Source organism: Chaetodon trifascialis, chromosome 13, assembly GCF_039877785.1.
Source record: "Chaetodon trifascialis isolate fChaTrf1 chromosome 13, fChaTrf1.hap1, whole genome shotgun sequence".
NCBI lineage: Eukaryota > Metazoa > Chordata > Actinopteri > Chaetodontiformes > Chaetodontidae > Chaetodon > Chaetodon trifascialis.
In genome coordinates, this window is record NC_092068.1 from 10995865 (window position 1) to 11006810 (window position 10946).

At 41.7% G+C, this 10946-nt stretch overlaps 4 protein-coding genes across 4 annotated transcripts; 3 read left to right on the plus strand and 1 right to left on the minus strand.

Moving 5' to 3' along the window:
- The first annotated feature begins 585 nt into the window (after positions 1–585).
- mad2l1bp (MAD2L1 binding protein) lies at positions 586–2757 on the plus strand. The gene is made up of 3 exons (XM_070978424.1): positions 586–959; positions 1734–2011; positions 2107–2757. The coding sequence occupies exons 1-3, from the start codon at positions 587–589 to the stop codon at positions 2632–2634; spliced, it is 1179 nt and encodes a 392-aa protein (XP_070834525.1). The 5' UTR covers position 586; the 3' UTR covers positions 2635–2757.
- A 151-nt stretch (positions 2758–2908) lies between these two features.
- Positions 2909–6206, minus strand: ephx5 (epoxide hydrolase 5). The gene is given in 10 exon segments (XM_070977529.1): positions 2909–3326; positions 3431–3556; positions 3680–3788; positions 3922–4133; positions 4458–4587; positions 5057–5266; positions 5392–5572; positions 5676–5889; positions 6006–6079; positions 6159–6206. Coding segments are annotated over 9 exon segments (1416 nt in total). The 5' UTR covers positions 6029–6079; positions 6159–6206; the 3' UTR covers positions 2909–3115.
- Positions 6207–6341: 135 nt separating this feature from the next.
- On the plus strand, positions 6342–7913 carry cst3 (cystatin C (amyloid angiopathy and cerebral hemorrhage)). Its single transcript, XM_070977567.1, has 3 exons — positions 6342–6640; positions 7222–7332; positions 7596–7913. The coding sequence occupies exons 1-3, from the start codon at positions 6440–6442 to the stop codon at positions 7668–7670; spliced, it is 387 nt and encodes a 128-aa protein (XP_070833668.1). The 5' UTR covers positions 6342–6439; the 3' UTR covers positions 7671–7913.
- A 486-nt stretch (positions 7914–8399) lies between these two features.
- LOC139341360 (glycine N-acyltransferase-like protein 3) lies at positions 8400–10549 on the plus strand. The gene is made up of 5 exons (XM_070977860.1): positions 8400–8612; positions 8694–8801; positions 8896–9016; positions 9455–9587; positions 9707–10549. Exons 1-5 carry the CDS (start codon positions 8538–8540, stop codon positions 10104–10106), a joined length of 837 nt encoding a protein of 278 aa, XP_070833961.1. The 5' UTR covers positions 8400–8537; the 3' UTR covers positions 10107–10549.
- The last annotated feature ends 397 nt before the right edge of the window (positions 10550–10946 follow it).

Sequence of the window (10946 nt, forward strand, 5' to 3'; positions counted from 1 at the left end):
CCATTATATGTCATTAAAACCAATCTATATCCGATGTGGTCCTCAAATAATGTTAATTTGAATTTCTGAGTCAATATATTGCATTTGAGACACAAGATAAAAACCGACCCCTGAGCTTCACCACAACCAGTGACGTTTGTCACCGTCAACCCGTTTTTAGGCAGACAAATGATGACTTAAACTGTTAGAAAAGTGGTATAAGCTTGTGATCTGCCATGCTACTTTTAAGAAACACACCTTTAGTGCTAGGCCTGTTATCACAGTATGTTGAGTTGTTACAAAATGATGCATTTAAAATGCTTAATTGAAAGTCTCATTTAAAATAACATTTATTTTTAGTCAGTCATGTTGAAAATTCAACAAGCTATAAAAACATGGAAACATGCAAACCTGGCCTGCACGTCCGCAAGAATCAATACATTTTTGGTGTATTTATTAGCACTTAATAGCCGGACAAACAGAATGTTCAAAGGGTTGCTTGTTTTACGATTTTTTTTACACGTAACATGAATGCAACGTTGCTGTATCCACGTTTCCCATGATGCAGTGCGGAAAAGACCCGGCGCTGGCGGGGACATTAAAAACTATGGCAGAAGAACCGAATATATTGAAATCAACAGCAAACTCGGAAGACTCGGGACACAAGTCCACTTTTAACGGCGGAGATGATGAGACACGAGGGCCGCTTTCGTCTCCGTCTGGAAGAGATTTTAACACACTGGAGGGACCGAATATGACAGACAAAGTCTCAACATTACAAAGTGTTTCCGATAGCTCAAATTCATGCCGATGGTATGTGGAGATGGACGAACAGGCCGTAAACACGCGTTTGAAGGCGAGAAATACAGTTGAATTGAAAGATGCCTCCCCTGCACATCGACTCGGTTCAAAACAGCTTAGTGTGGACAACACTGAGGACAAGGAAAACACCGCTATGCCCTCCACAAGCATCACGCCAGGTCGGTAACGTTTTCCCACAGAGCGGATTGTAGCAACGTCCTGACCGGAAGCGTCCACTTGGCATTTTAATACTTTTGTCAACTAATCGGTTAACTGTGGCACCTCTAGTTTAGAGCTGAAATTATTTGGTTAACTGATTAGTCGTGAACACATAATCAGCAACTATTTTGACGAACGGTTAATGGTTTAAGTCGTTTTATGAAGCAATAACTTTGCAAACAATTCAACAAAGAAAGTTTGATTCTTTGCAGTATATGACGTAGTCAAAACCGATCCCACCTTGAACCAGAAAGTGCCGCTCACATGGTAACACATGAATATGTATAATCCTAGAGTATAGTATACATGATAACCTGATATAGTACTAAGTCGCTCTGCATTCTGAGTACTTTTATTTTAATGTATTAAGTGTATGTTGCTGATAATATTTTTACATGGCTACATTCTTTGTCCATTTTTATACTCCAGTCTTTTTATGTGAACCACTTGTTGCATGTCCTTTTTTTTAATAGTTAAGCAGTTTGAGCTAAATAAAGTTTATTATTACTACTTATATACTTTTAAATGCAGGACAGTATTTCCTACTTCTGCTTAAGTAAAGAGTCTAAAGAATAATTCTCCCATCACAGCCAGACGGTAACTATATTTTATGTTTAGAGGGAACAGGGGGACAGTGGCATTGCTAGACTTCATTAGTATTTAACTGCTAAAATTGGGCAAGACAGGTCCATTGTTCACCACCAATGACATTATTCTGCTCCTCATTTGGACAGATAATACCGAGGAAGAGGGCACTTCTGGTCAGTCAGGTTTGCAAGATTCCAACGTGACTGCCAGTAAACAACATAGTAACACAGAGGACAGAGACGCTGAGACGGTGAGAAGAGCACAAGAGGAAGGCCATGTGAGCGTGGTCTTCCCCGGCACAGTAACTCAGGAAGGCTGCTGCCGCTTCGTCAGCGAGATCCTCAAGTGTGTTCTGTATCAGAGACAGCAGCTGCCCATGACGTATGACCAGCTGGTGTACTCCCAGAAGAAACAGCAGACATCAGTGCAGGTGACTAGGAAAACATGCCAAACTGCAAATCAAATGTGTATAAATAACAATGTGTTTTTGAGGACTAACTAAAAATGTTTGATTTTCAGGATAAAGACATAGTGAGTCGGAGACCAGTGCAGGCTGCAGACACGGAGTGGCGCAAGTGTCAGCAGACCCTACAGGACCTCGAGGAGGTGCTGCAGCAGCTGGAGGTGCTATTTTCCCTTAGCAGGGTGCCCCGTGTGCTGCTGCTAATGGGTGGATGCCTCGTTCTCCCCAAAGAGCTATATGAGATCAACATGGAGGCTCTGGTAGTGGCTGGTGGAGATCAATGTCTGCGGGTGTCCTCGTGCTTAAGGCAACTCTTCCGCACTCTTTTCGTGGCTGACCTTTTGTCTGACACCAGACCTGTTCGGTTGATGCCCACCACGGTCTTGGTGCTGGCTCACAGGGATTGTGGTGTGAGTTGGTTCCGCCCTAAGCTACAATTTAAAGTGCCAACCCGTGTAAAGAACCAAATAATTGCTCTTTCTACTGATCCCAGCACCTGTAAGGACTCAAGGGCAGGGGGGTCAGACTGGCAGGATTATGTGTGGTTTCAGGCGCCCATGACCATCAAAGGCTTTGGCAAGTGACCCAAAAAGTTGAGTCATGTGTAGCATAAAGATTGGAGCTCTCTTTATACTTAAATTACATTTTAATGGTGGTGTAAGTAAATTTTGAACTTGAGTTTTGTATTCAGCTGTCCATATTTTAAGAAATTGTGAGTTTTGAGGGTCTTCTGCATGTGTTGAAATCTGTTTGAGGACATTGTGTATTCATTTTTATATTTATGAGGAATGTTTGATGTGATCTGCATAAAATATCATTTTTTAAGGGTGTTAAACACAGAACAACACACACAATATTGGTGCAATATATCTTTTAATCAGCGTAACTTGAAAGGTTTGATGCATTATATTGTTTTCTTTAATCTGGTTTTTGGATACATTGGAGTGCCAGCATCATGAATATGTTTACGTTTATTAAAACCGGAAAGTGATGTTGACAGTGCTGCAAACAAAACAGCGATAATAAAGAACAGATGTACTGTGATTACATTGGTCTGAGAGTGCATCAGCGGGTGCAGATCTTCTCCACTTTTCGGGCAAACTGGAGAAAGTCATTGGCGAGCAGCTGGGGCTCCTCAAAGGCAGCAAAGTGGCCACCTCGAGGCATGAAAGTGTAGGAATAGATTTTGCGATACCTAATTTGTGCCCACGATTTAGGGCAGTGCAGCAGCTCTCCGGGGAAGGAAGCGAGTCCAGTGGGCACAAATACCCCTGTCCTAAAATGAAAGATGAAACTATGAGTTATAACACAATAGGATAAAGAGGTTGTCAGATCAGCAAAATAACAGTCATAGTTTGACAGTAGCATCTGGCCACATACTTTGAATCCACTCTTTTCTCAAGATTATCCTTTAAATTCTCTTTGTAGAAGCGCATGGAGGAGACTATGGAGCCTGTGGTCCAGTAGATCATGACATTTGTCAAGAGGTCATCCAGGCTGTATTTCCTGTACAAATGCAGCAATTTATCATTACTTACAGCCGGTAACAATCGTAAACTTTGTTGAATGTATCACTATATTAATGAAAGCTGAAAATAATAAAAAGGCAAAATGAAATCTCCCGTGTACCTCTCCAGCCCACCATCCACCAGATCTCCGTAACTCATGTCAGTCCAGGTGGAGAACTTCTCCAGAATGTAGGCTGCCAAGCCTACAGGAGAGTCATTCACTCCACAGCCTGTATACACAAATTAAGATGTATTAAGACCTGAAATAATAGGATACTTAAATTACAAAATACTAGCAACAGCTGGCTGTCAGTGTGATCAGCCAAATCTGTGCGTCTGTTCCCTGACTGTGTATGTCCCCACCTGCAGTGTCGGGTTTAGTGGCCTGGATGTGCATGTAGCCTGATTCCCGCAGCATCACCCAGACATTCTTCTCAAAGTAAGGGAACAAACGGCGAACATCTTCCCGACTAAAGCCCACCAGGAAGGGCAGATAGCGGCCAATCATGAGGGAGAAAAGCATTTTGAACCCCCTTCTCCCAAGAATCATGTTTAAGTGCAGTCCTTTAACGCACCTGGAAAAGATAGATCGTGAAACAAATTCCTATAAAATGTAAATTTTAACTTGAGTATTGCTCTGATCACATTTTATATCAAGTCAAGTAGCAATTTTTAGCTATAAATGCAAGTTTTGGCAGAACATTCTTTACTCCAGTCTCCAGGAATGTGTCAGTGGTTTTAGTCATTAGTGGACTTCTGCACACTGCATGCTTTGTTTCACAATGTATGTAGGGTTGTCACAATGCTCCCTTTAAAAAAACTAAACAAAAAAAGCAAGCGTTAGAAATTCCACTGCAGTGATAAGCCGTGGCATGTAAAGGCTTATTTTGCTGTCTTACTGAGGCTTCATCTGTGCCATGTTGGTGGTGATGAGGGAGCCCCAGTCTCCTCCCTGCAGATAGAACTGGGAGAACCCTAAACGCTCCATCAGTGTCAGGAAAACACGGGCAGCGGCGAAGCTGTTAAATCCTGAAAAGATACAGGAAGCACATCTGTAAACATCTGCTGCTCAAGCTGCAAAACGTGCATTGATCACACTTTATATATATAAGGTACATATAGTTACCATTAACTAGTTATTAGCATGCATATTAGTAACATATTGGCTCATTTAAATATATTAAAGTGCTTATTAATGCCATATTCTAGGGGTCAGGGTTATTAAGGGTTAGGGTGAGGTTATTAAGATTGTAATTCATGTACAACAAATTCTTTACCATAAATAAGCAGTAATTAGGTTATTGATGGAAAACTCTTTATTATTGGTCTAGTAGTTGCAGAATATGGTCATGCAGAATCAAGCATCAATAAGTGCTTTATAATGACTAATAAAGATCCAATATGCTACTAATATACATGCTAATAAGTAACTAGTTAATGGTGAATATGTGTATGTTAACATAAAGTGTTGACAATTTATTTGTTTAGAATGGTCCACCTTGTTTGCAAGGGGCGTCTGAGAAACCATAGCCAGGGATAGATGGACATATGACCTCAAACACGAGACCATCCTGGTTCTCTGTGAGAAGCGGCAGAATCTTGTAGAACTCGTAGAAGGAGCCAGGCCAGCCGTGAACAAGCATAAGAGGCACAACCTTCTGGTTCTCACGTCGTGGTGGCCGCACATGGATGAAATGCACGTCCAATCCTGCATTGAAGTAACGACATTGGAGTGAAAAAGAAAAAAATGTGTAGTGGCCAAAAAAAAAAAAAAAAAATCTGGATTGCTCTGCAGCAAAGCAAACACTGTTGATTCAGCAGGGGCTGTTGTACCTTCTATCTTAGTTTTGAAATGTGGATACTTGTTGAGCACTGCCACTTGCTTTTTCCAGTCAAACTCGTGTCTCCAGTAGGAAACCACTTTCTTGAGATAAGTGGAGTTGAAGCCATAATGAAAGCTGCTGTTTTCTAAAGGATCAGTGTAGCGGGTTCTGTCAATGCGCTCATGAAGATCCTGTTGAACATAAACATGTTACTGTCGTATCAGTGATCCTTGCACTACTTTTAAATTGGCAGCTGTTGATGAGGAGTTTAATTATTAACAGCTCAAAGAGTACCTCAATCTCTTAATCTGAGGTTTGCACGGTGAAGGGATATATTTTCTCATCCTCTGACAGTGGCTTCTCTCCTGCTCCCCACCATCCTTCACCAACAGGGATAGTTTTCACTTGTTTTTTGCGTAGTGCATAATATGCGAGTATCCCCCCTGCTGCCACCGCTGAGCCTATTGCAAGCCGCTGTTGGACAGCATCCAAGCCAAGGAAAGTGTCCCTGCAAAGTGTGCAAAAATAGGAGAAACCCTCACTGGAGGTGATTACAGCTCTCATATTATTCCAACCACTTATACCTCTATTAATTGTTATCATTACTAAGAAATGCCCACTTACTTCAACAACTGTAGCTTTTGCATTTTGCAGGTCCAAAGGTGAACGCCAATAGGTGAGTTTCTCTTAAACCTGCACTAGAACAGAGGTCCAAATCGTTTCATTTTCCGCACTGCGCTCCGAAAGTTGTGTACAAGCTCACTAACCACAACATACCTTGTTTGCTTTCTTTTCAGGAGGGAAGAACGTGCCTTGACGAAGTGCTAAAATGAGTACGGGCGGAGGAGCTCGTTCCGGGATCCACCGGTGTCTTAAACGAACACACTCGCGACTCAGGAAGTGAGTACTAAAGAGATGCAGGGTTCGTGTCGCAAAGATCGCTGATTGGCCGCGAGAGGTGCCACTCCCTGTGCACCGAGCAGGCGTGACGCCGTTGTTTATATAACAGGGAGGGACCGTCTGCTTGTTGTTTTGTCGTACAGAATCCATACAGAAACATGATGTGGAAGGTCGTCTTTCCTCTTCTTGCGGCGCTTTTCGCCGTGGGGTTCGGTGCTTTGGTGGGGGGCTTCCAAGATATAGACGTGAACGACGAAGGGGCGCAGAATGCGCTGAACTTCGCCGTCGCTTTTCACAACAGGGGAAGCAACGATATGTACCTCAGCAAAGTGGCGGAAGTGGTGAAGGTTCAGAGACAGGTTAGTGACGCTAAACGTGGATTTGTGAATGTACACAGACTGTATGTTGGATGATCTGAAAGCCATCGAGCCAGTGGAATCGAGATAACTCAGTTTATACGTACAGTCAGCGTAATTTAGGCCTCGCGCCTTTACGTTTCCTTTCACCTCAAAGTTACCTAAAGTCCCCACAACATGCCTCTGAGCGTACACAGTGATTTATCTTTATTTTTACACCGTGTACATGGATCCTAATGTCAGTTTCGGGGTTGGCAGTGAAACAATACGTTTGAGCCTTTGAATACAGACACCGTAATCCAATCAAATCCCAGTTGACATGTCGAGGCAGCTGCAGGTCAGCGGAGGCGTTTCCAGACAGACTAATGATCTGGAGACGCTTGAAGCACTTCTCATGCAAATCAGGTCATGCGTAGACATTTTTGCAGTGATTTAAGGGAACATAAGCGGCAGCAGGTCCTTTGTGTGTTGGTGTGAAGTCAGAAAGCTGATAATGGCAGTGTCCTGATGTATTGTCCTGGAATCTGCTTGAGGATTGCTACAGCGGCGTCTTTATCAGCGCTTGACACTCTTCTCCTTTTCAGGTGGTCTCTGGCTTGAAGTACATCATTACTGTGAAAATGGGAAAGACCCCCTGCAGAAAGACCGATGCAAGCGAAGTGTGTGCCATTCATGAAGACCCAGAGAAGGCTCGGGTAATGACTTTATTAAGGGGCCACACATCTCAGCTTCTGGGGGGAGGAAGGGAAGAAAATCCCTTTTCATTTTTTCCATTAGGAGTTGAACACAGTGTTGAAATGACATACAGAAGACCACCAGCTATCAGATTATGAAACAAATGTTCACTTCCCCTCTGTGAGACATCTAGTTTTATTTGTCGATGATGACGTGACCAGCTGTTTTCTTTGTGCTATGTACATACTGTGTGTTTAATTTGTATTCTGAACTTTTCTCACAGGTCTACCAGTGCACATTCACAGTGTGGAGTCGCTTATGGCTCAATGACATCAGAGTGCAGAAACAGGAGTGCTAGAAAGAAATCTACGTGGGATATCTTCTGTTTTTTGCACTACATTTCGTACAGAGTGATATGTCATTTTCTGTAGATGAACTACAAAACTATTAACCCATGCAGTACAGCAATGTAGAGCAGTATTAAAAAAAAGCAAGCAACTAACAAATGATTGTGTTACTGAACTGTTGATTAGCCTATTAACAACCATACGCTGTTTTTAAATGAAATTTGCATTAAAGTAGCTTGTGAACTTTCATGAAAGTGTCCGTGTGGTAAATGCATTTATGTTTTAAGCTTTTGCTGTCCTGACCTCAGGTTTGGAAAGAGGACAGAGGAGTTTGTCTTTCCGTGTGTGTTTCTTGTTTGTTTGTTTGTTTGTTTGTTTGTTTGTTTGTTTGTTCTGCATTGCAATCTGTCATCTGACACTCACCAGTAAGGATGTGAATCCTGTGAGGGGTATAATTTAGGAAAGAAAAAATACATTTTCGTAAATAATTTTAATTAACAGAGATTTAAAAAAAACAAAATTCTTCTGTTTGACTTGCAACACACAAAATATGAGCTGACATGGAGCAAAATAATACGCGTTCAATGATCGAAAATAGTGTGAAGATTTCGATCTATAAATAATTTTACAAACTAGAAAAAATAAAACCAGCAAAAAAAGCTTTTATATCTTTCCATTCTGACACGAAGTGTTTTTCTGTTTGAGTAAACAACCTCAGTCAACACGAGACGAAGCAAACCGAAGTCACGTGACCGGCAATGACGGACCGTTAATGATTCATCCAGGCTGAACTTCAGAAACCTTTTTCAGTGGTACAGATCAGCAGAAACGACCAGACACGCTGAAGTGCAACGTAAAGGTAGACTCACTCTGCAAACATGAAGGTGCTGGGCAAAGATGAACTGCAGATCGCTGAAGGAGTTCTGTTAAAACACTTTCCGAAGAGCCTGAAGGTAACGTAGACTTCTGCAAGACATCTAAAGTGCGTTCGGTACTCGCAAACAGCTGGAACTCTACATTTGTTGTCTTTTTAGGTGTACGGTTTCCTGTGTGGTATTAACAGGAACAAACCAACTACACTGGAGGTGATTGTTGATACGTGGCCTGATTTTAAGGTCATCATTTGCAGACCTGATCCGAAGGTGAGTTCACGTCCCGCTGAAGAATCGGACAGGTTGCCGCTTTACCGCAGTTTTGTTTGACAGCTAATTTCCAAGCCCTGTGTTAATTTCACAGAACAAGCGCGCTCTGGAGTTCATGAAAAAGGTGACATACTACACCACGGATGAGCAGGTTTTAAGGAAGATTCTGCTAGAAGAGAATGCAATTGATTGGAGCACTTATTTCCTGATCGGAGGTGAGTTAGAGCACAGCAGACTGAGCTGTAACAGTGTAACTTTTGTTAAGCATTTCTATGTCTTGCCATATTATATTTCCTCATCACTACAGAGTTAATATTGTAGTTACTACTGCACAGATATACACCAGTAACAATGAGCATATAAAATATGATTCATTATCATTAAATTACCCAACAGTGTGTGATACACCTGAGCTCCACCTCCACCAACTAACAGTAAAATGATAGGCATGAATGCATCACTAATAATAGTTTATTGTATGTAACATATAAAAGTTTAAATCTATTTTTCTGCACTGAGTATTTTTACTGTTAATACTTTTGAACTACATTGTTGAAGATAATAATACTGAGTTAAGGATGTGAAGACTTCCTCCACAAGTCAAAGGAAAATAACAGAATGGTGTTCATATGAGGATCATTTTTGTCCTGCAGGATATGACGTTTCCCATGGCTCCATGCTCAGAGAGGTGGCTTCTTACAGAGAAGTCAACAACAGAGACTACACTTCGGTATATCTTGTGTATTTGGCAGACATCAGCCACCTGCGCACCCCGGCCGTTGACAGGTAAAGTAAGAAAACTGAAATGTACCTTAAAGATTATGTGTACATAATACACTTAAAATCCACGTCAGGGAAAACTGACTCCTCTCAGATGAAAGCTTATCGTTCTTCTTCCTCTACAGTGAGATAGAATCAAGGATTTCATCTCTTGATCTTTCCCATGTCGACTTTGTGAATAAAACCTGGAAATTTGGAGGGAACAAGCAGGGTCGCAAGAACATCAAAAACCTCATCACCAACTTCCCGTCATGCTGCATCACTGACGGCCAGGGTCAGCTGGTGTCCTGGATTCTGGTGTACGATTACTGCGCCATGGGGATCCTGTACACTCTGCCAGAGCACAGAGGGAAGGGCTACGCCAAAGTGCTGGTCAGCACCATGGCCAAGAGACTCCACGCTGAGGGCTACCCAGTGTACTGCTTCATAGAGCAGGACAACCCAGTCTCCTATAAGCTCTTTAAAAGCCTGGGCTTCTCAGATGATCCCTCATACAAGGCGGCATGGTTAGAGTTCAACGTTTGATTCTGGAAGCTATAGCTGACATATTATCAGGAAATCATAAACTGTCAAGTGACTGTAATCTCTCCTGGTCATATACTGACTGTACGTTTGTCAGATTCTATCGGTGATTTTATCAGCTCTCCAAAGAATCGCATCACAACATGGACTGTAATAAAGGAGGTATAAGGGACAGGGGCATTGAATGAGACAAGTGGCAATGCCACATTTCAGATCGGATGCAGGTATTTAAAGGAGAGATCCAAGTGGAATTGAGCTGTGTTGATTCATGTGTTGCTTTCAGTCAGTACTGTACAGTTATCAAATTATGTATACAAACACACTAATCCCCAACCCTAACTGTGACCTATATATCCTCTATATATACCATGGAGGTCACTTCATTTTACACACACCAATGCAATTATTAGTAACCATGGTTCTCTAAAATAAAGTCATTTCATGCACACCTTGTTTTTTTGTTTGTTTGTTTTTTACTGTTTCAAAGATAGCACCCTTTCAAATTACTGGCAAAATATGTTCCAAGTTTCAGTTTAGTCCAGGTTCAACTATATATAATACATTTTATAACCGATGACTTACGTTAGCCTTGTATTATTTTTGTGTGTTTGACCACCTTCAACTATATTCACTTAGCAACATACCAAGTCATTCTTCAAATTACAATGTCATTTGATTTTTAAGGTTTGCAGTTCTTCAGTCCTCAGTAACAGGTCAGATCTGGTCAGATCAGACCCTGTAAAGGTCTTAGTGGACAGACGGCCAAAGTTCAGTGTCACCGTCTGCAAACCATGAACAGATAACCAATCTATAATCTGTATTTTAGAAGTACAGCATTGTCAC